This window comes from Embiotoca jacksoni, unplaced genomic scaffold, assembly GCF_022577435.1.
Source record: "Embiotoca jacksoni isolate LCO1_2020_lvr unplaced genomic scaffold, fEmbJac1.0.p SCAF_10, whole genome shotgun sequence".
Classification (NCBI taxonomy): Eukaryota; Metazoa; Chordata; class Actinopteri; family Embiotocidae; genus Embiotoca; species Embiotoca jacksoni.
In genome coordinates, this window is record NW_027185230.1 from 7,913,647 (window position 1) to 7,936,332 (window position 22,686).

At 39.5% G+C, this 22,686-nt stretch overlaps 1 protein-coding gene across 2 annotated transcripts; it reads left to right on the forward strand.

Annotated features, from left to right (window-relative positions):
* Positions 1-2,434: 2,434 nt before the first annotated feature.
* dbh (dopamine beta-hydroxylase (dopamine beta-monooxygenase)) lies at positions 2,435-22,616 on the forward strand. Of its 2 annotated transcripts, XM_069163590.1 has the most exons (13): positions 2,718-2,745; positions 6,606-6,941; positions 9,991-10,137; positions 11,233-11,490; positions 11,803-11,979; positions 16,016-16,118; positions 16,983-17,149; positions 17,413-17,556; positions 18,931-18,969; positions 19,422-19,481; positions 19,671-19,798; positions 20,136-20,295; positions 22,043-22,616. In XM_069163590.1, the coding sequence occupies exons 2-13, from the start codon at positions 6,618-6,620 to the stop codon at positions 22,133-22,135; spliced, it is 1,800 nt and encodes a 599-aa protein (XP_069019691.1). In that variant the 5' UTR covers positions 2,718-2,745; positions 6,606-6,617; the 3' UTR covers positions 22,136-22,616. The 2 variants fall into 2 exon arrangements, with proteins under 2 accessions (XP_069019682.1, XP_069019691.1); XM_069163581.1 differs by having other exon boundaries at positions 2,435-6,941.
* Positions 22,617-22,686: the final 70 nt, after the last annotated feature.

Here is a 22,686-nt window from a genome sequence, read left to right on the forward strand (position 1 = left end):
GCCTCTCGGTCATATAATAAAAAAAAAACCACAATATCAATTACCATTTCTACGCCGATGATACACAACTATATTTCTCCTTTGACAATAACCACACTAACCAACTAAGCAACCTCCACATGTGCATTGCAGAAATAAAAAAAAACTGGAGGGCATCAAACTTTTTACAGCCAAATTCAGCGAAATCAGAAATGATCATCATAGGTCCAGACTTATCCCAAAGTAACATTTCCTCCCATCTCAGTTCCCTCTCAGCTAACATTGCTTCCTCCTGCAGAAATCTTGGTGTAATCTTTGACAACCATCTCAACTTTGACCAGCACATAAACTCTTGTCCAATCATGCCTTTTTCAACTCGGGTAAATCTAAAAACTGAGGTCATTTCTATCACCCATTAACCTAGAAACAGTAATTCATCTTTTCATCTCATCCCATTTAGATTACTGCAATGCACTGTACTCTTGCCTAACACAATTTAACATAAACAAATTTCAACTCATTCAAAATGCAGCAGCCATACTCATAACCAGGTCCAACAGGTGAGAGCACATTACACCTTTTTTAAAATCACTTAATTGGCTCCCTGTCCATTTTAGAATAGATTACAATTTTTCTCGCAGGGGGCTGGCGCCTGGGGGCTGGCGCCTGGCGCCTGAATATATAGCTGACCTCCTGTCCCCCTACGAGCCTACATGCAACCTGAGATCCTCTGGTAGGTCGTTCCTGACCATACCCCAAACTAACCATAAAACTAAAGGTGACTGGGCGTTTTGTGTTCGGGCCCCTCAGTTATGGAATGACCTACCAGAAGAGATCAGGGACGCTAACACCCTGTTATCTTTTAAGTCACTCTTAAAAATGCACTATTTTAGAGTTGCCTTTTGTTGACTGCATTTTTGATTCACTGTCTGTTTTATTGTCTGTTTTATTTTTGTTGTATTTTATCATTATATTTTATACTGTTGCATATTCTGTTTTAAATGTATGTAAAGCGCTTTATGACTTGTTTTTGAAAAGCACTATAGAAATGAAGTTATTATTATTATTATTATTATTATTATTATATACTACTCTGTGTGTGCGAGTGTGTGTACGCATCACATGCAATCACAGTGACGTATGTCAGAGTGGCTCTGCTCCACTCATGTTGATAGCAACTTTAATTTTTGCTCAAAATAAAGATTCAATTGCAGAATTTAAATGAAGCTTCCATTGTATTATCAGTGGGAGCAAACAATAATATCAACTTTAGTATAATTTAATACAACTGAGTGCAATCTTTTTGTCAAAGCTGGATCACCAGTCCGGCAAATGGGGGATACTGTGTTGGAGCCCCAGACCGCAAGGGGCCTTGAATGTTCCAGGATCACTGCATTACCTAAAGTAACATTATAAAGAAGAAATAACACAATCTTGAGTAACAGAAAATGTGAATTGTGAATAACATTAGCTAACGTGAGCAAACTTCATATAGATTTAGGCAGCTGCACATGACCTTAATCCTGCTGTTACATGTGGCCAAAACAACTGTTATACAGCAAATGTTAAATAGGCTCACTTAGAGTATAAACACAATCAGATTATGTATTAGGAATAGCCAGATTTCTATTCCAGTGTTGCACAACTAACTGAATTTGGATTGTTAATTTTTACATGAATTATTTTACTTTTTCACAGTATTTGAAGTGGGCTGATACTCACCAGTTCTGGAACCACCTTTTACTCTCGTGTTCAATGAATTTTTCTCGCGTACTGGCCCTTTACATAAACTGCCAGCACTCTTTTCTGCCATCCCCTTATCAGGTTGTCTGGGTGATTCATAATTGGCCCAAATTAACCGCATTACCCAGGGGGCACTATATATATTGCTCACCTGTCACCCGTTCTCACCTGTCTGCTTTTCCATGTCAGGGGCCAATCTAAGTAACATTACATTAAACTCACATTAATGTTTGCCTGGCTCCAAGAGGGAAGAACATGAACAAAGTCAGGCGATGACACAACAGAGCTTCAAAAGTCAAATCCTACCCAAACAGTACTGAGCACGGGCTTGAAGCAGCAAGCTAACGTTAGCGCCTCTCTTAGGATGGAAGAGCCTGTTGATGCAACATTGGCATCATCAAAAACACCAGCGCTAATTACTGGTGGTTTTCCAGTGGTATTTTAGGTGATTGTGAAGTATACTGAAAGGTGTTACTAATTATTCTGTTCCACTTCCAACTATGTTAATTAGGAGGCAATATACTGTGTTTGGCAAACCTGATAATAAATGTAATCCTTTATGTTCATAAAAGAGGAGATCTCTATAAAATTATATACATGACATATAAAGCAAGCAGACTCTAAACACAATGCAAACTATAGCACAGCAGAACAGAATACAATGACACTCCACAAAATGAAAAACGATGTTCATAAACTAAGGATTATTTTTTGCATAGATTCATTGTTATTTATATTTTTTTCTGTCGGTCCTATGCTTGTCCCAAACTGAGAGCAAGGCGGGGTGGTATGCGAATTGTTCTAGGCAGGATAATGTCACATAAAAACCCCAGGCTTTTTGCATAAACTCAGACATGATTACACAAAGGAGCATCATTTTCCCTAAATCTGTTCTCTCCCACCCATCCTCCATTCCCTCCCCCTCTCTTTATTTCCCTCCAGATCTCAGCTGACTTTGCGGCGTCTCATCTTGTTTGTGTTTGCTGACACATCAGTAGTGGCAGCAGAAAGATAAGTGTGCATGTAAGAGAAATGAGAAGGCAGGAAGTGAATGAAAGAGGGTGATCAGCAGCAATGTGACAGAGCAGAAACAGACTGGTAAAAGAAGCTGAAGTGTGACGTGTAAAAGATAAAGAAGAAACAATCATTGTAGAGATACAGAGACATGCATTGAGAAAGAAGGACGATTACTGAGCCTCACATGAAGGCCAGAGACATTAGAAGGACACGCGGATCTCTGTTTTTGCCCCAGGGGAATAACAGTCTTTATTACATTAACCAACACAACACCAGTCATTCTGTTCTGCTCTGTGTTGTCTGCTCTGATCCAAAACCTTCCTCTTCATGAGCCTCTTCCGGAAGAAAAATTCACTGGATTGACATCATGCAGAATTTGTATTAACCATACAGTGGATTTGATGAAATTTCCCCTAGAATTCAAGGTAAATTCAAATGTATTGAGTAGCTACTCTCTATAGAAAAGAGATGTGCAGAAGTAATGTATAGTTAAAGTTGAATTTCCTGTAAAGTGTCCATTCATCCATCCATTCGCCAGAATAACTTAATCCAGACTGAAAAGCAGCATTTTATTGTCTTCTGTGGTTGAAAGTCTTGTTTGGGTGTAAATGGTCTGAAGTTTCCTTTGTTGCTTCTTTTACATGTACACAAACACAATGCCAAAGGCTTCTGGTTTAAATATGCACATAACTACAGTTCAGTGAGTCAGTGAGGTTTTTTTTAGCTGTTAACCCGTAATGCCCATAGCAAAGTCTGACAGGAATCTGGTGGCTGTTCCTATGATTCAAATCCCTCTTTCTTTAAATCTCTTCCTAAAAATTGCCAGTATATTTTTTTTGCCTATGCACATTTTGTTGGGTGTTTAAGCTCTTTGACAGGTTCCCAGTACAAAGACACCATCAACTGGTTCTCACTCCTTTACGTAGAGGGAGATAGAGTGACAGTGAAATAAACTATTTTGACTTGTCATTTTTTGGAAAAGTTCAGGTGTTCCTAACAATCCTCAGAATGACTCCTTTCTACTAAACTGTCCAATTCAGTCATGACATTGTTGACAATAAACCAGCAGGCATTGGATCCTGAAAGTGAAGCAAACAAATACAAATTCTGTCATTATTTTCCTTCTGTGTCATGCCAAAATGTCTATGGTGAAATTATTAGAGCCCCAATATAGTACAGCAGCGCATCCACATACCTAAATGACACAAGACTATTTCCAATGACTCCCAAAACAATATGCGAGTGTTTTCAGCGCCCTCATTAGGACCAACAGGTCCTCAAACCTAAATGACAGAAAAGCGCACATTTTGCCAAACAACATATACCGTTGCAGAATACCAGCCACAGGCATACCAGAAACCAGACCTTCGTCATCATGGTAACAATAATAAACACATGGTTAACATGTCGCAATTTGGGTTTGGTTATAATAAGGCCGCGTTCAAAGGGGGTCATCGCCCCCTCTTGTGGTATTCAGAAGATTGGAATTTTCGAAACCTCTGAGTTCTTGAATTTTAATGTTTTTTGCTGATGTTTTTAGAAATATCTGAGCCCATGGAAGTTCAGCTTCATCGGATGGTACGATAATATGTTGAAATTGTTGTTGTATTTAACTTTTGCTCCTAATTTAGTAATAAGTTTGAGGAAAATATTGATGTTCCCAATGGCCTGATCTTTTCCCTCTGTTATTATACATCCATTATACACCCGCAACACGTGAAGACAGAAACCATTCACGCTCACATTTACAAGCAATTTAGAATCAACAATTCACCTAACACTGATGTGGAAGGAAGCTGATGTACCTGGAGAAAACCCAGGCATGCAAACTCCACACAGAAGGGCCCCAACCAAAGTTGTTTAGCTTGCTAAATTGTTAGCCTCTTTGGTTTCAAGACACCATCCATGTTGCCGTTGCCTTGCAGTGTTCTCACAACTTAACCACTTGAACGGCAAGCATAGCTCACACACAACTTTCCATGTCATAACCATGAGCTCAGGAGTTCCGTTTGAGGGCAGCATAAGTATGTTAGTTATGTAAGTTTCATGTGAAGTAAATTATATTATATACGTGAAATATGTTATATCAGTTACATATGTAAACTAAAACAAGTCTATATTGATTTTTTTTTTTACATGGGACACAAACATCGGTCCCCTAGATGTAAGTCCTGTGTATGATCCATTCAACCTACCCGACCTCATCCCTACATGGACTTTCTTTACTACATCACCTGACTACTCCCATCAGAATTACTATGACCTGTACATGGTGACATTTCAGGGGAAGACATGGGGTCTGAGTACATGGGTTGAACAAACTCGACAGCACATCTTAGATTTTCTGTTTTGTAGCATTACAAACAGGAGTTTAATGTCTGTTTCTGATCTTGGTGGTTGATGACTTTGTATTGAAAATGTTGTGGTTATTCATCTTAAACTGACTAAAAATGTTGCCCCAACTGGTGGAACAGGTTTGACTCACCTCGTAAAGGAACCCAGCTGGGTTTACTATTGACAGAATTGACATATATAACGCTATGCTTCAGTTGTGTGTTGTCTCGTTTTTTTTTTTCTTCTATTACGTCAGTGTGTGCTGTAAAGCACTTAAAGTGATTAAAGTGATATATAATATAGCTAAGCTGAGTTGTCAGGCCCGGCTATTTCCTTAGACTCTCTGCAAGAAAGTGACTCCCACCTAGCCTGTCACAGATCTACGCCCACTAACAATCCGTATCCATTCTCAATCCAATGTTTCCACACCTTGTACACACAATCTTATGTGCAGAGGGTGGGGACAGGCTAAGGAGCATTCTTATAAATCAATTTCTCCCCTGGAGCTCACCTGTTTTTCACCAAATGTTAACACGTGGACAAACACAAGCAGGCACACACTTTTCCACAGGGACTTTACTGACCTTTTAAACCATGTCTATTTTGCTTTTGAAACCAATAATTGACAGTTTGATTAGGTCTTCTGCAGCCTCAGGCGATGGCTTAAGGAAAGGGCCTAATGCATTAATGCCTTGTTTACGCCTCCACAAGAACTCACTGCCCCCTAAATCCACTTTGAATCAAATATACAAAACAAAAAGGAAGGAAGTATAGTGTTTGGAATACTTTTTAATATACAAGGAAATGTATAACATATGATCACCAAATCAAAAAAGACAGAGATGGAGCAAGCAATAAAGTTTAGTTAGTCGAGGCATTGATAATGTCCATGGTTGAATTTGGATCAATTAGGGTCTGGCAGATGTGCAGAATCATGGCTGTCCCCAGGGCTTAAAGAATACAATCCAATTTTCCTCAATAAATGTAATACCATTAGGCTGGATAAAAACAGACAACTCACAAGGGAGGAGTCTCTTAAAAACCAGAGGTGGATGAGACAGAGAGAGACAGAGCAGTTGCTCAGAAGAAAGAGACAACACCCACAAGGGCTTTCAAACAGATAAACCTAAACACTGGAAAATTGGAGATGCTCAAAAGAAAGTCAAACTTTTCAGAAAATGAGAGCCTGAGAGGATAGAAAACATGGGAAGAAAAGAATAAACAACCCCCTCTCGACCACTGAAAGGGAATCTGCTGTGGTCAGAAAGGAAAAAAAAGACAAACCAAGTGAATGTTTTAAGTTTGGAGAATTACGGCTTATACAGCTTATACAGAACTACAGCACTGGAGAAAAAGTTTCCTGACAACTTTGGATTGAACTCTAAGTCAACTTTAGCAAAAGAGACTGAGGAAGACAAAAAGCCAAACAGGTGAGAGGAAAACCTGAGACAATCTGTCCACCGTTGCAACGAAGCTGTCACTGATCCATCTTTGTGGCTATGAGGCTCTTCAACAAAAACTTTCGCCTTCAGGACATCACTGTCATGTATTTCACTGCCCTGGCTGCTCTAATGGTCATCTTGGTGGCTTCGTACCAAGCGCCCTCCAATGCTGTCGAAGTGTCCAGCCTTACACCGAACCCCTCCAGCCCTCTACCACCTCTCCCCATGCCTTTCCGTGTGCCCCTTGACCCACGTGGGGAACTCCAGCTGGCCTGGAACATCAGCTACGCTGACCAGGATATTTATATGGAGCTGAGGGTGGCAGAGCTCAGACACGGCGTGGTCCTGGGGATGTCTGATCGCGGTGAGCTGACCAATGCTGACCTAGTGGTGCTGTGGGACTCTGGAACAAAGAGCTACTTTGGGGTAAGCAAGCGTGAGAAGGTTACTGTATAATCTAGTTTACAAATGTATACTTTTAGAGGGATTTTAGGGTGATAAATACAAAATAAATCAGACTGACACAAGGTTTGCTGCTAAAAAGAAGTTATCCTGTAGGTTTTTACACACAAGGTGTAAAAACAAAAAGTATTTCATATTCTATTAATTACGTCCCATTCATAAATGTGCAGGGATTACATGAAAGTCCTTCAAGAGTGGAGGTTACCCTCCTCCTCAGTGTTCCTCATCTGTCCTTGGGGTGTGTGATTTGTGTTTTTGCACAAGGAGCCGGCGGACAGTTTGCCTTATGATCACATACTCACAAAGGACAATATCAGCTGCTGCTAATTGGGAATCACTCAAACTGCACTAATAGCTGAAATTCATCTGGGAATCATTAGCAGATATTTGCACATCAAAGTTGAATCCTGCGCTGATTTAGATGTGTAAAATTCCTCATTTTCATTTTAGTAGACACAAGCGCCTGTTTATTGAATCCAACCAAGATCTTTTTTTCCTGGAACCTCCTGATACATTTTTCTGAAAAACAATACATCTTTCTAGCAAAATCTCATCTACCTTTCTTTTGTATCTGTATTTTCCCCCATTGTTTTAATATTCTAATAGGGTTTATGGGAAAATATTAATGATACAGTAAGTAAGAAAAGTTTAAATTCCGTTTCCTCCTTGTAAATCTCCTTTCTACTTTATCAGTATCAGCTTAGTAAATAAATTTTAAAAAAAACACAGCAGAGACTGTATCTGCAGGACTAAAATCTGATTGTTGGTTAAATATCGGTTGCACGTATTGAATGATGTTTGGAGCTTGAGGAACTTGCTTTTACACAACCAAACAGTTTCTACAATTTTATACCGGGACTATAACTGTTGTCAAGTTTGACCTCTACAAACATTTGTTGTTCATTTCAAAGCTCTGCCTCATTTTCGTTCTAATATATTTCTTTGAATCTCAGTGTACGGTGTCCCCACTGTTAAAAATCTAACCATCATAACTTAACACTCACATCATCGTAAAGTAATTAAATGTTAAATCAACTGCTTTCTGTCTGACCACATTGTACCCCTTGCTCCATCTTCCCTCAGGAGGGCAAAATTACCCATGGAAGAAAGGTCACTACTGTGTTACAGTTATTCTGTGTGACACACACACACACACACACACACACACACACACACACACACACTAGCACAAATGCGCCCGACGCACGCAAACACACACAGGCACATAAACACACACATACACGTCGCTTCTCACAAAGTCACGTACATTTTGGGCTGGCTCTATGCTCCATCCATTGTTTTCAAGCCACGGAGACTTCTAACTAAAGTTTTTGTCTCATCAAATCATACCAGAGATACAAAGATAATGTATTCAGTTGTATGTGTAAGCAAATGAGAAACATGTGAATAATTTGTAGGGAGTAACAGTTCCCAGACATTTCTAATGGACAAGCAGGGCTACTCAAACATCCCTTTGGAGATCAAAGTGAGGTCTAACCACATATACATGAACATTGAAACTGCGCTGCTTACTGGCTATGAAGAATTCCTTCCCAAAGCATTTTTAATGTAAGTGATGGGGACAAAATCCTCAGTCCTTGTCTGTGTATAAGATGGCATTATTTTATTTGGGTGCATCCAGGTACAGATCTTATATTATAGAGCACCGTGTGTAAATTGGTCCTAAAAATTATGATAGAAAGGGATCGTAGAATTCACATTGCAGAGAGGAAGCAAGACAACGATCAAAAACTATTTTAATGTAAATGTGATGATAAACATTCTTTTATTACTTATATTTTGCAATAGCAATGTATGAAATGACAATATTAAGACAATGTGACACTGAAAACAGTCAAATGACGTGATGCCACGACAGTGAGAAATATCACCCGAGTCTGAAGTTCCCCTCAACCTTACAGAGCTATAAAGTGGGTTTCAGCTCATTGTTCAGCTGTCTCACCTCCAGTTTGAATGTTTTTTATTGGCCCAGACTATATGGTTATTCACGCTGGAAGACTTGCTGCAATGTAGTGTTGACAACTTGTTTCTGCTGTCCCCAATGGCCAAAAAAATCAGTAACTGAAGTTTGAAGGATCTCAGCTTAGATTTGGATGGACATAAAAGCCCTTCAGAGATTCCTAACAACACCAAAAGCTTATCTAACACTAATTTTATGATATGACTTTGTATCTATAAGCCATCCTTAAAAGTCATAACTTGTGTATTCTGTACACAGACATGTAACACACGTAACACATACTATATTTTGCCCAATTTATTTTAGATTTCAATATACTGTACGTATTTTCAAAGTCGTTGGCTTCAAAATCTTTGCAGTTTGTGCAGAACAGTTACATAAGAGGGACAGAGAGGGAGACGGAAATAAAAAGAGAGATCTTAGGTGCTATTCTGGACAGGTATGAATGTGAGAAACATAACAGAAGCAGATAGACTGTGCTGCTGCAAAGCCTCCTGGCAGAGAAGTACAATATCTTGTACATCTTGTTGGTGAAGGTTCACAACACAAACTGTCACGGTTTCAATGATTTCTTTCGTTTAGATGAATTATAATTCTTTGTTAACAACTCGCTGAAATTGTTTAGATTAGCGTTCATTTTATAATTAACATCCAACAGCAGCAATGTTTTTGCTCTAGTGGGTAACATTTATTTTACCAGTGACATTTCAGCACAAAGCCCTCCTCTGTGGCTCAATAACCTTTCTTTTTAAACATTGTTCTGTCAAATACAACTACTCTGCCCTTTAAGTTTAGTATACTACCCAACCTGGTTTACTCGGACACACAACACCACTGAGATTATTTCAGTAATGACTGAATCATTAATTAGACAAAGCAAAAAAAACACGAAAACTTCTATGTGCAGCTACACCCTCATGCACGAGCAATTTAAGATATAACATTGTACTCTTAAATCTTTTGTTTCGTTGTGTATTAGTGCTTATTATATTTAAAAGTTTGACCAACGTTAATTTGTGTCTTCTCCTTTAGGATGCATGGAGTGACAGTGAGGGTCACATATCCCTGGACAGCCAACAAGACTATGAGTTGATTGAAGCCAAACAGAAAGCCGAAGGATTTTACCTGCTCTTCAAAAGACCGTTCAGCACTTGCGATCCCAGAGACTACCTCATAGAGGTATGAAAAGTTAATTTTCTTGAGATTCATGTCAGATTGTTAATATGAATATAAATAGTTTTTTGCACTGGTTAACAGCAGCATCCATACTTTGTACCACAGAGTGCTAAGGAGGAAGTAGTATAAAGGCTCTTTCTTTGGTCTTGCTTATTGTCTTTATGGTAAGGTTGGTAAGGTTTTCTGAGCTAACGGCCTGAACAAATATTACATTCATTCACCAACTTCTGAAGAATCCACTACGTTACAGATGTTGGGCTGTACATCCTGATTTATTGAATTAGCTCCTGTTGTTTGAACTTAACTAGCTAAGACAGTGCTCTGCTGTCTGTGACCAGTCCTATTATTGTTTCTCTTTTTGTCTTCATACTCATTTGTCACCTGTGAAGCACTTTAAGATGCACTAACCTGTGTGAACGGTGCTATGCTCATCATATTTGACTGATTTAAAGTGAGTGATTTTTTTCCCCTCTAGAGCTTATGCAAAGGAAAAACACACTTTTTGCTTAATTTGTCGCATATGGCCTTGAGCCAAAATAACATCCTTCAGCCTTGAACTAACTAAACTTGACAGTTAACAGGTGTTGAGAAGAAGAAAATAACGCGAGCGGAAGGTGGGAAAGGTGGTATTTGAGTTAGCACATGTATGTAACACAAGACCTACACAGTGTCTTCATAGTGTGCGTGTTAATGGGAGAGTGCCCGTGTGTGGGAGAGTGTGTGTCTGCGTGTTTGCAGGATTTTATATTGCTGTCCTTTATGCATGTAAAAAAGCAATGAGACAGATTATCAAAGACAGCTCGTGGTTTCAGGTGAAGACATGAAAGAGTACAAAAGTTAGAATGATCAGCACAATTTCGACTGAAGCATTTATTATAATGATTATGGTTTCCATGGTACCACATTAGGTTTCTAAGTTGCAAACACAAAATCAATGCTCATCACTATGACAACATAATGAAAAGTTCTCTGTGTTTGCCTCAGAAGGCACTTCAGCCAAATAATAATTATGAAAGATGATTAATTTTAGATGCACATCCTTGCTGTTCATGCTCTGCTTTTGAGTCATTAAAAACCCTTTCTTGTCTAATTCGTCAGGAGGGAACTGTCCACATCATCTATGGGTTCTTGGATAAACCACTTGCCTCGCTGGAGCAGCTGAACCTGTCCCAAATCTACACAGGGGTACAGAGAGTGCTGATGCTGCGTCCCGACACGCCATCGCCCACACTGCCTCCAGATGTGCAGACACTGGACGTCGTGGCACCAAATGTCATCATACCAAACCAAGAGACCACCTACTGGTGCTTCATCCAAAAGCTGCCTGAAAATATGCCCAAGAACCACATTGTTATGGTATAAAGGTCTATAAATGGAAACACTTTACATTCAGCGTATTTACTCACAGCAGAGTGGGTGTTTGAGGGAGCTGTCTTTGCTCCTTGTTTACCCACTAGGCCAAAGAAAACATCAGCTGCTTTGTCATGGTGACAAAAAAGAAAAAGAAATCACAGAAAATGTATCACCACAGCAAAAACTATTCCCATTTTCCTTAGTTTTGCACATAAATGTTTATACTGACATACATATATGGTTGCAAGGTGGCAATATTTACTTGTCGTGCAGCACTGAAACAGCTTCTTTGCTCTCTCTCTCTGTTTCTGTCAGTATGAGTCAGCGATAACTCCAGGTAACGAGGCCATTGTGCATCACATGGAAGTGTTTGAATGTTCTCCGGATCTCCGCGATGTTCCAGAGTACAGCGGCTCCTGTGATGACAAGATGAAGCCGGGCAAGCTCAACTACTGCCGCCATGTCCTGGCTGCATGGGCTATGGGGGCTGAGGTATGACACACATCCTCTTATCCGAATGAGGACCCTTCAACTAAACAGCATTCTCAACCTTAGTCCTAACTCTAAAACTGCTCCCTTAAAGATGTAACAATAAAATGAGAATGTCATTAATATGATAAGACACAAACTAACAAAAACACACCTACACAAACACCATCAGATAAAGGAGAATAAACATATACTGCACATCGTTTTATTACACATAGCACCTAATTGATAGAGAGAGTTGGGATAGAGCTTGATTTTGGTCCAGTCCCTGTACCTATTATAAGAGATAAACAAAAACACCTACGCGAGCAATATCCAAACCGAGAACTGCGAGCATAAAATCTTGTAAAGATGATCCCACACACAGCAAATGTCTATTAAGAGCTCAGAGACAGTCTGCATGTGGGATGTACATACAAATAATCATAAACCAGCTCACATGGTCACAAAATTATACTCACAAAAAACACAGACCATGTTTAATAGGAGACACAGGAGGTTTCATGGCTGATGTTCATATTCAATCTGTTGCTCGCAAGTACAACTGTCCCATTCTCATAAACTATATCTTAATAACACCTAAAGGGAATTTTTTCTACCGTGGCACAAACATTTACTGAGGCTCAAGGATGAACTGATTCGAATTTAGTGGTTGGAGGTCAAATGTCAGTGACCTTACAAAACATATTTGACAAAATTTCACACAAATGTCTGAATAGATTAATTGTTTATTTTATATTTGTATGATTTATATCCAACTGGCCAACTTCACTGTGACATCACAATGTTCTGCAAAGACCATTGTCTGCCCATTTCAAAACAATAACTCAGGAGCAGAGGGGGAGATTGTGAACATCCTTCACATTTAATCGGACACTGAATTTGTGGCACTAACCTTGGGTGTCCACTTTGAAACAGTGGTGATTGTATAGATCTTCTGTCTTGTCAGGTTGAAGATGTGTGGGAAGCATCGACGTTTTAGTTTGTGGCTTCTTTCCTGCAACATCCGTATTTGAAACATCATCTACTTTCATGTCTACAACTTGTGTCAATCAGATTTTCCTTTAAAGTCTGAACTACACATGTTATATGAGTCTGGAAAAGGATAAAAACTGCCACTTGACTGATTGACAGAGGCATACGAGTGCCGATCACAAAGTTATGAGACTGTTCCTGTCACGCATGAAACGAGCGCAGAACCGCTACATGCACAAAGCAGAGGGAGGCTGTAACCTTTGAGAGCAAGTGTTTCAAGTTAAGTTGCACATGTTTAGGTGACCACTGGCATTTACACATTTGAAATGTGAAAATTCTAGTTCGTTTTTATGTAGTGCAAACAAATTTTAGTATTATTATGAAAAGTCTAATAATTGTTAGCGGTAATTATGACCTTACTATCTCTAAAATCCTGACTGCAGCCCTGTCGGTCAGCTAGCCAACAAGTCACTAAAAGGTTAAACACCTGTGATTAAAAATAAAAAAATATTATCAGTGCATTCACTGACTTTTATGTGCAGCTAATGGAGGCTACTTCCTTTGTTTTGAAGAAACAAACAGATTGCAGTTTTTGCAAGGCAGAGCATGCAGGAGAAGTGCACCTGTTTCCTCTTATTAACCAGTCGACCAGCTGGTCAGTCCGTTATTTGTCAGGTATAACCATCCCGCTTAGGTACTACAGCCACGAACCAGCTGGCTGAGCAAGCAAGCAGCCCACTAGCCACATAAAGCAAAGAGGACAGGGAACGGTGCGGCTGTCACCATATTTCTCTGCACTGCTCCCCACTGTATCACAGCTAGCCTGGCCCCTCTCCGATTGGATTATCTGCCAGCCAAACAAAAACAAGCAGGATGCCTTCTGTGAGCTGTGAGCTGTGAAGACAAGATTAGGTGGGAAATATTCAGGCCTCTTTCATCACCTCTTAATAGTGTTGTTTCATTCTCCTCGGCACCACATCAGAAGGGAAACATGGCCTCGAAAAAAACCACAAAACAAAAGAGAAAGAGGAAAATAGAGTGAAGGAAGTTTGAAAGGGAAAAGAAATGATAACATGCGACAATGTCAGAATGCAAAGAGGAAGGACGGTACCAGAGAAAGAGAGGTGTAGGTGTGTGTGTGTGTGTTTGTGTGTGTGTGTGTGTGTGTGTGTGTGTGTGTGTGTGTGTGTGTGTGTGTGTGTGTGTGTGTGTGTGTGTGTGTGTGTGTGTGTTTCTTTGGGAGAAGCCTCAGAAGATTTTACTTCTACGGCATGAAAGCAGGTTCAAATAAAAGAATTCTCTCTTCCATGACAAACAGTTTTTTATCAGCTGAAGTGGCTTAAGGTGGATTTCTCTTTGGAATGAGTAAAGGCAATGATGAATCAACATAAAATCAAAATTTGATGACCATGGAGGCAGTGGTCACTCAAAAATTATGATTTTTTTTTTTTTTTGCTAAGATAAGCAGAACAGTTATCACCATACCAGGAGACACATCCATATGACAATACAACCGTTCTCTGTGTAGAAGCAATCAACAAACATTTCTGAGCCAGCTCATAGATCCACATAAGGCCTCAAAATAATTTTAAGGCTCAGTTGATGCAAATAGAGAAATTATTTATTGTAAATCTAGGCGATAATGTTCAGCTTTCTGTCACATAACGAGTTTAAAAACTCTTTTTCAGGCAATGCGTTGCAGTTGCAATTTGAAATTGTGTTGGTGGTTGGGAGTATGAGTGTAGGTATCTTGTCATTTTGCCGGGCAGTCAAAATTATTATGAACTACACTAGTAGAGCTAAAGGCTATCATTTCTGTAGTGTAGTACTTTGACAGTTTTAGAGGGCAGAGGATTGTTGCTATAAACTTTCTCATCTGGAAGTTTCCTGAATGTCCTTCAACATTTGTACAGAAATGTATACCAATTAGCACATTATGGAGCAACATGAAAACCCCCTGCCTAATATTGGGTAGGTCACCATAATGTAACCAAAACAGCTCTGACCCATCACACCTCCTCTGGTGGCTTGCCTGTCTTTTCCATGTGCATCCTGCTGCCATCTCTCTTCCAGGTAAACAACAGACATGCACCCAGCTGTCCACCTGATGTAAGAGAAAATGTGATTCATCAGGCCAAGTCACCTTCCTTCCATTGCTCCATGGTTGAGTTCGGACGCTCGTGTGCTCATTGTAGGCGCTTTCAGTGGAGGAAAAGGGTCAGCATGGGCACTCTGTTCAGTCTGTTGCTACACAGCCTCTGCACAGTGTGTTGTGACACCTCTCCTTCATAGCCAGCATTAAGGGTTTATAGCAATTTGCACAACAGTAGTTCTTCTGTGGTATCGGACCACTGGGTCAGCCTTCACTCCCTACATGCATCACTGAGCCTTGGGCACCCATAACCCTCTCACCAGTTCACTGGTTGTCCTTCCTTGAACCACTTTCGGTAGGTACTAATCACTGCATACCATGACCACTCCATAAGACATGTCATTTTGGAGATGCTCTGACTCATCTAGCCGTCACTGTGGCTCTCGTCAAAGTCACTCAGATCCTTCCGCTTCCCTATTTTTCCTGCTTTGAACAACTTCAAGAACTGACTGTTCACTTTCTGCCCTAATACAACTTTATATCCCACCCCTTGACAGATGCCATTGTAACGAAATAATCCATGATGGTCACTTCACCTGTCAGTGGTTTTAATATTGTGGCTGATTGGTGTAAATTTTTATGCCTTCTTTCTGTCATCCTCTAACAATGTCTCTTTGCCTTGGAACACCAACCCTTTAAAGTCCCACTAAAACTCTAAATTCAGAAGTCTTCCTCACATGGAAATGTATTACTTCTATACAGGGTAACCCTAACACTAATACAATCCTAAATATAACAACAAACAACAAGTTTTGCATATTGTCTAGTAATGTTTTTACTAAGCTGCTCAAATAATCAGTATGATATATGAGGAAGAGTCTTTACTCTAACTTCAAAACACCTGTGCATAACTTAAAAGGAATAATGGATCACGTGTGTCCTAAATTTGTGCATGGCTGTGTGTGCTTGCAGGCATTTTACTATCCTCCTGATGCAGGGCTGCCTATGGGTGGATCAGGCTCCTCACGGTTCCTTCGTCTGGAAGTCCATTACCACAACCCTCTCCTCATATCTGGTACATACAGCACATACATAACACACAGAATTGAAGCCATGCACAGACTACCAAGCAGACGCTCTGTCTAGTTTTCTTCCTTTTACACACACACACACACACACAAGCAGCAGGATTTTCTCTATCTCTCCCCAGGAGTTACAGGCTTATCTTGAACAGAGTGATTCATTTAAAATTTTCCAGATATACCTTTTGATTTCCCCAGTAGAAGTCAGTACAGACTTTGCTTTCCTTATCCTGATCTGACCTTGCAAAGTATTTTACATAACTATTCTTTATTCCTATCTTTTTTTTCTCAATTTGAGTTTTTGGTGCATTTATGCCTTTTATTAGAAAATATACAGTTCTGAGATAGTAGGAAAGAAAGAAAGAAAGATATAGAGGATGACATGCAACAAGGGTCCCTAGAAGGACTTGAACTGGTTTTGTTGCTAATGATACCCTTTGGCCAAAAGGGCATTTCTTTATTTTTGTTATACTCCTCTCATCAAAATCATCTTTTAATATTTTGGTAATTATATCACAATTTTTTTTCAAAACTTTAACAATTGCTATACTGTCAAAACATTAAAAAGACAGCAGCATGTGTGCTGACCAGGACCAGATGGAGAGTTCACATTATACACTAATTGCACCCGTGATTACTCACTGTTATTATAATCCTCTCTTCTCTATTTCTACTACTTCTACTTCACCTGCAGAAATCTGCTGCCATAGGAGACAAACAGGACCTGAAATAAATAAATTATTCCTTCACTTATATATATTTCATAGCCTGGTTTAGTGAAAAATTAAAAATGATCCGATATTAGTTGTAAACTTACGAAATGTGAGATACATTATTTCTCTAATATTATTTATTAGGCCGGCATGACTCATCAGGGATACGATTGCATTACACGCCCAGTCTGAGGCGATACGATGCAGGGATCATGGAGCTGGGTCTTGTTTATACTCCCATAATGGCTGTTCCACCCAAACAACATGCCTTCTACCTCAGTGGATACTGCACGTCCAAGTGTACCCAGACTGTATGTATACAAAAACTCAATTATTTACTGCATTACTTATGGTTGAAATGTTAAGAAAGCTGGCCTGATATTTGATGTGAAGTGACACATACATATATGTATATATATATATATATATATATATATATATATATATATATATATATATATATATATATATATATTTACATATTTTCTTTCAGTTTTTGTCCCTCAGCACAAAAGTCTTGGTTGAAACTTGACCTAAAAACTGTTTTTGTTTGCCTACCTGTTTGTCTATCTAGGCTCTGCCTCCAGGGGGTATCTATGTGTTTGCATCCCAGCTGCACACCCACCTGGCAGGCCGTGGGGTAAGGACAGTTTTGGTGAGGGGAGGCAAAGAGCTTGAGGTGGTACAGGAAGATCAGCACTTCAGTACACACTACCAGGTGAGAAACAGTTGGGCTCGAATTTACCGAGAGGAGCTCTGTGCAGTGATCCACCTTTGTATAGTTCATCTTATATTAGATCCGGTAAAATGAGTTTTACTTCACATCCAACTGAGATGTGTGCCACTGAGACAAAGACTACTCAAATATCTGAGAAACAAAACTGCGCTGGTTGTTTCTACTGGCTTCTTCTTCTCCACCTTTTAATAAAAGTCTTACATCTTATTACAATCAATTCTCACTAAAGTAAAGAGAGTGCCACAGCACAATTTAGTTACGTACAATGTCCTTTGCGCTTGGTCACAGCCGCTGTAGCTGTGGGAAAAGGAAGTGGTGCTGCATGGCCAAGTCATGAAACGGCTTACCCAATCTCATTGAAAGACCAAAAACAACAATGAGCCAGCTCCAAGTCCATTAGCATCATAGATGCAGAATCCTCCCGTCAACTCAACATCTTAACTGTCAAACAACAACATTAGCATTGTTGAGAGACAGAAGACGACATCTGTTGTGCTGTATTTATGCGCATTATCCTGTGGCAGGCACACACACATATGAGGTGTCAAACTATTCAGCTAACTATCGCCAAAATGCCTCACTAACTTCTACTTAAGCACTCCAACAGTTTACATAGACCCACAATGGAGACACACATGTGGCGTAGGTGTGGTGCTGGGCTGTACTTCATATGACGATGGTTGGCTGAGTCTTTTGACACCTTATACACACACACACACACACACACACACACACACACACACACACACACACACACACACACACACACACACACACACACACACACACACACACACACAAAGCACAAAGCACAAAGCACAAAGCACAGAAGGACATCTGCTAGTAGACTGATAAAATCTCCAGCTGTTGTTGATGTCAGACTAATCTGCATGTACCTGAGTGCAGTTGTTTCAAACCCTGCAGCCTGCATTGGACAGATGAAGACTTCATCAAGCCATTCTTGGGGAGGTTAATAGACCTTTTAACACACACACAGCTGATAACCGTGAAAGGTGCCTCTGAGGAAAGCATCAAGAGCAACCACTGATTTATCTCAGTATTTTGAAATGATAGTACTGTAAACAAAGTATCTAATTATGCCTAATATTAAGATGCTAGAAAGATAATTTCATTGTGCAATGTTAACGAGGAATTCTGTGTGAATATTGAAAAACTCCAACAAAGTACTGTTCACATCACCACCATTCATTTCTAATCACGTCACCAATCACTGCCTTGATTTTACATTTAGTGTTTTATTGTCAAAACGTCATTATACAGAGTAATCCAAAAACTGAATCTTCAGTGGATTTTCCCTTTAATGTCCTGCATTTGTTTTTGTCATCTTTTAAATAGACGATCCGAGTTATGAGGAAAATGGTGAATGTTCAACGTGTAAGTATAACATTGATGAGTGTATCTGCAATAGAAATGACCAAAGGCAAAGACTATGGTTCAGTTTTCCACTGTGCAGATTTTACACTCACAAAAATGGCAATTTCACTATTCTGCAACCTCAGCTAAGTACTTGTGAATGGTAGTGCCCCAGATAAAAAAAATATGTCCTTCTGCATTTAAAATATTGAATTTGAATATGTTTCTGCTGTATAAGGCGTTAAATGGAGTGGAAATAGGGACAGACTGTAAAATCAGTGCTGTGATAGGAAACTACTGGGAGACAAAATCAAACAACAGCAGTTGAGCTCCATAATGAGCAATTCTTCTTAACAGCAAACTGGCCACTGGCTCTCTTACATAATTAATCTTCTGTCAGTAACCTTGAATCATTGCAAGTGTTCTTTGTTAAACATAGTGGACTGCTGATGTATTCGTGCTTGATTCTGCAGGGTGACGCCCTCATAACAAAGTGCACTTATAACACAGAAGACAGGAGCAAGCCTACAGTGGTGAGCAGCAAACTGTATTAATATTGCAAAATTTTGTCCTGATCATTATCCACAAGAAAATAACCTTGAGTGCCTTCTCTCATCTTCCTTCATCTTTCTCCTTAAAAGTCATTATATTTTCTCTCCTTCTTCTGATCTTTTTACTGTATCTTTGTCTTCTTTCTCATCTCCTTACAAATGTCTCCACAGGGAGGTTTTGGCATAATGGAGGAAATGTGTGTTAACTACATTCACTACTACCCTCGTACTCAGCTGGAGCTCTGCAAGAGTCATGTTGACCCAGGATACCTGCAGAAATACTTTAACTTCATGAACAGGTGCATAAACCTTCTCTCCCTCTCTAAATCATCAGCTTTTTCCTGTCCTCCTTCACCCTCTCTTTCTCCTTCAGCATCTTCCTCTGCATCTCACGTGTGACTAAGCAGTTTTTCTTTCCCCTTGTCATTCTATCCTTTGCTCCGGGGAACAGAGTGCTGATTACTTCTTTTAATATCGAAAAGCTTTGTTCTTCCAAAGTGATGCTGTGTTTTAGTGATGTCAATTCTAACAGCTTTTTTTCTATCTCTTCCTCCTTTCTCAATCTCTCTCTCTGCAACCCTCGGTTATCGACTTTCCTTCAATCTCTCGCCTCCCTTCGTCCTCCCCTCCCTCCAGGTTCCACGGAAATGACCAGTGTGTGTGTGGTGAGGTTAGTGTGACGGAGCAGTACTCTCAGCTACAGTGGGACGCATTCACTGGAGAAGTGCTGGACTCTCTTTATAATACAGCTCCCATCTCCATGCACTGCAATCAGTCGACTGCACGCCTCTTTCCTGTAAGTCCCATCACAAACACAAACACACACACACACACACACACACACACACACACACACACACACACACACACACACACTACAATGGGCTGCCAAGCCACCAATTAAACCAGTTCAGAAGCAGACTTCAGTCGGACAGGAGAGTCAAACCGGCTGAGCAGACAGCTTGTTAACTTGTAATATAAAAACAGACACATGCATAAGATGTTTGGATCACAGTGAATAAATCAATTACAAACTGTGTAGCGGCCTTGATCGAGGTTTTCTGTCAGAAATATAGCTTTCTATTTGATATCAGTATGCGCGAGTCAAAACCAAACGAAAGAGATTCCAACTTTTGGGTGAGTACATAAAGAGCACAGCTAACAGAAGTGCTGGATAGTGTAATGTTAGATGATCTATGGAAACAAGGATTGAAAAGCCAAATAAATCAGAAGAGGAATCTAGGGCAGAATCAGGCTGAGGCAAGGAAACCACGAAGTATATTGTTGAGCTTTACATACACACTGGATATATGGATGGTGTCTGTTGTGAGGATTCATTTTCATTCATTCTTTTCATTTTACCACCAAATCACATAATTCAAAATACGGAAGTATTTCTCTGAAGGATAAAAATTCAATTCTAAACAAAGTCAAGTGTTATCAGTTAAGCGTGTAACGCTTAAAAAACTTGACTTTATCAGGATTTTGTGGGTATGTTTTGATCCATTTTGATTCACAGTGTCCGCAAAACAAGCAGTCGTTCCCACAAACGTCATCACATTTTGATAAAATATTTATAAATCCTTATCTTTATCCAAATCACCAACCAAGTTAGAAAAAAAAGAAAAGAAAATCTGCCAAGTGCCCCAACAGGAAGACAAAATTGTTCACAAGATATTTTGGAGGATTCCATAATGAGCAACATGAACTCAAAGTAATTCAGCAGTTTCTTTAGACTCTGTATAAAAAACAGTAGAAGTTTGGCACTTGTAAACTTTGCAAGGGATGATGAGCAATGCAGCAACTGGAAAAACAAAAAAAAAGCTGGAGTTTCATTAGCCAAACTGAAAAAGAGGCAGCTTGAAGCAAACGTGAAGCTCAAAAGACAACTTAAAAGTTCAAATAAACAGCTTAAAGCCACAGCCTCACAGCAGGCCACCATTTACAATGGAGGTATGGTTCACAGCATAATACACAACAACAAAACTCACTGTGATGCACACCTAACAGGCTTTAGTCAGCACTCAACATTATGAGCAAAAAAACACATACGCAGTGCATAAATCAAACCAAACAATGTTAACAAGCTTGTTTTTGTTCTTTGCATGGCTGCATTAAAAAATGTTGGCCTAAATCAACATTATTGTTAAAAACCAGGGCTCCGGAGTAAAGATTCACACTGTTGCCACCAAGTCTTTTAGGTAGCTGCACCAAAGCTGCTTTTCAAAAAATGCATGAGTCCATCCATTGCTTCTGGTGAACGCTGTCATTGTGCAGTTTAAGGGAACACCACATTCTGCACAATATACACATCTTGTTGATCTCTTTATTGTATCTCAGGTATAGAAATGTCACTAACTGCTGTTAATTACTAGCTTTTCATAGACTTAAAGCCATGTCCTATAGCCTATAGTACACAACAATGTTTTTCAGTAACAACTATGCAATTACTTTGATAAAACCTGCAGTCTAAATGTGAAGAACAGTAACCCTGAGGTCATTATTTGATTTTAAGACCAAACATTGTATATCTCTTTCTCCAGGGCGAGTGGGAGAAACAACCTTTACCACTAGTAACCTACGTCCTTGAAAAACCTCGCTACCCCTGTGAGGGTGGAGCACCTCCCACCAGCTGAACCTTTACACCTCCATTCTGACCAGGGGCCTCTCGGGATGTTTCAGCCCAGGAAGAGGGCATCTAATCTATCAAAAGTTATAGAAGCTCCTGTGTTTTGGCTGAATTTTTATCTTTGTGTCTGGGGCCACTTTACTTACAGCATATGCTTATATAAACACCCGCTGTCTGTGTTAATATTAGTGCACACAAATTAGGCTGACAATAGCCCTATTTATATGTCACGTTTCAATATGAATATTATTGCTGACTAAAAATGGGGATTGTCAGGTATCAGACAAAAACATGTGCAACTAACAAATTGGTGCTGGGGACAAATGCTGGCAATGTCATTAACGTCTGCTGATTGTTACTTAATCCTTTTAATTTTTATTTTGCTCCCCATAATTCTGATTATAATGACTACTTACAAGAATCATTACAATATAACTAATTATGTCAATTGATGAATAAATTTAGTCTGTGCATATTAAATGTTTTGAGTGTTATTCAAAGGCAAAAAATTAGTAATAAATCATAAATGTTAATTTCATTCATTATTTATATTTCAAG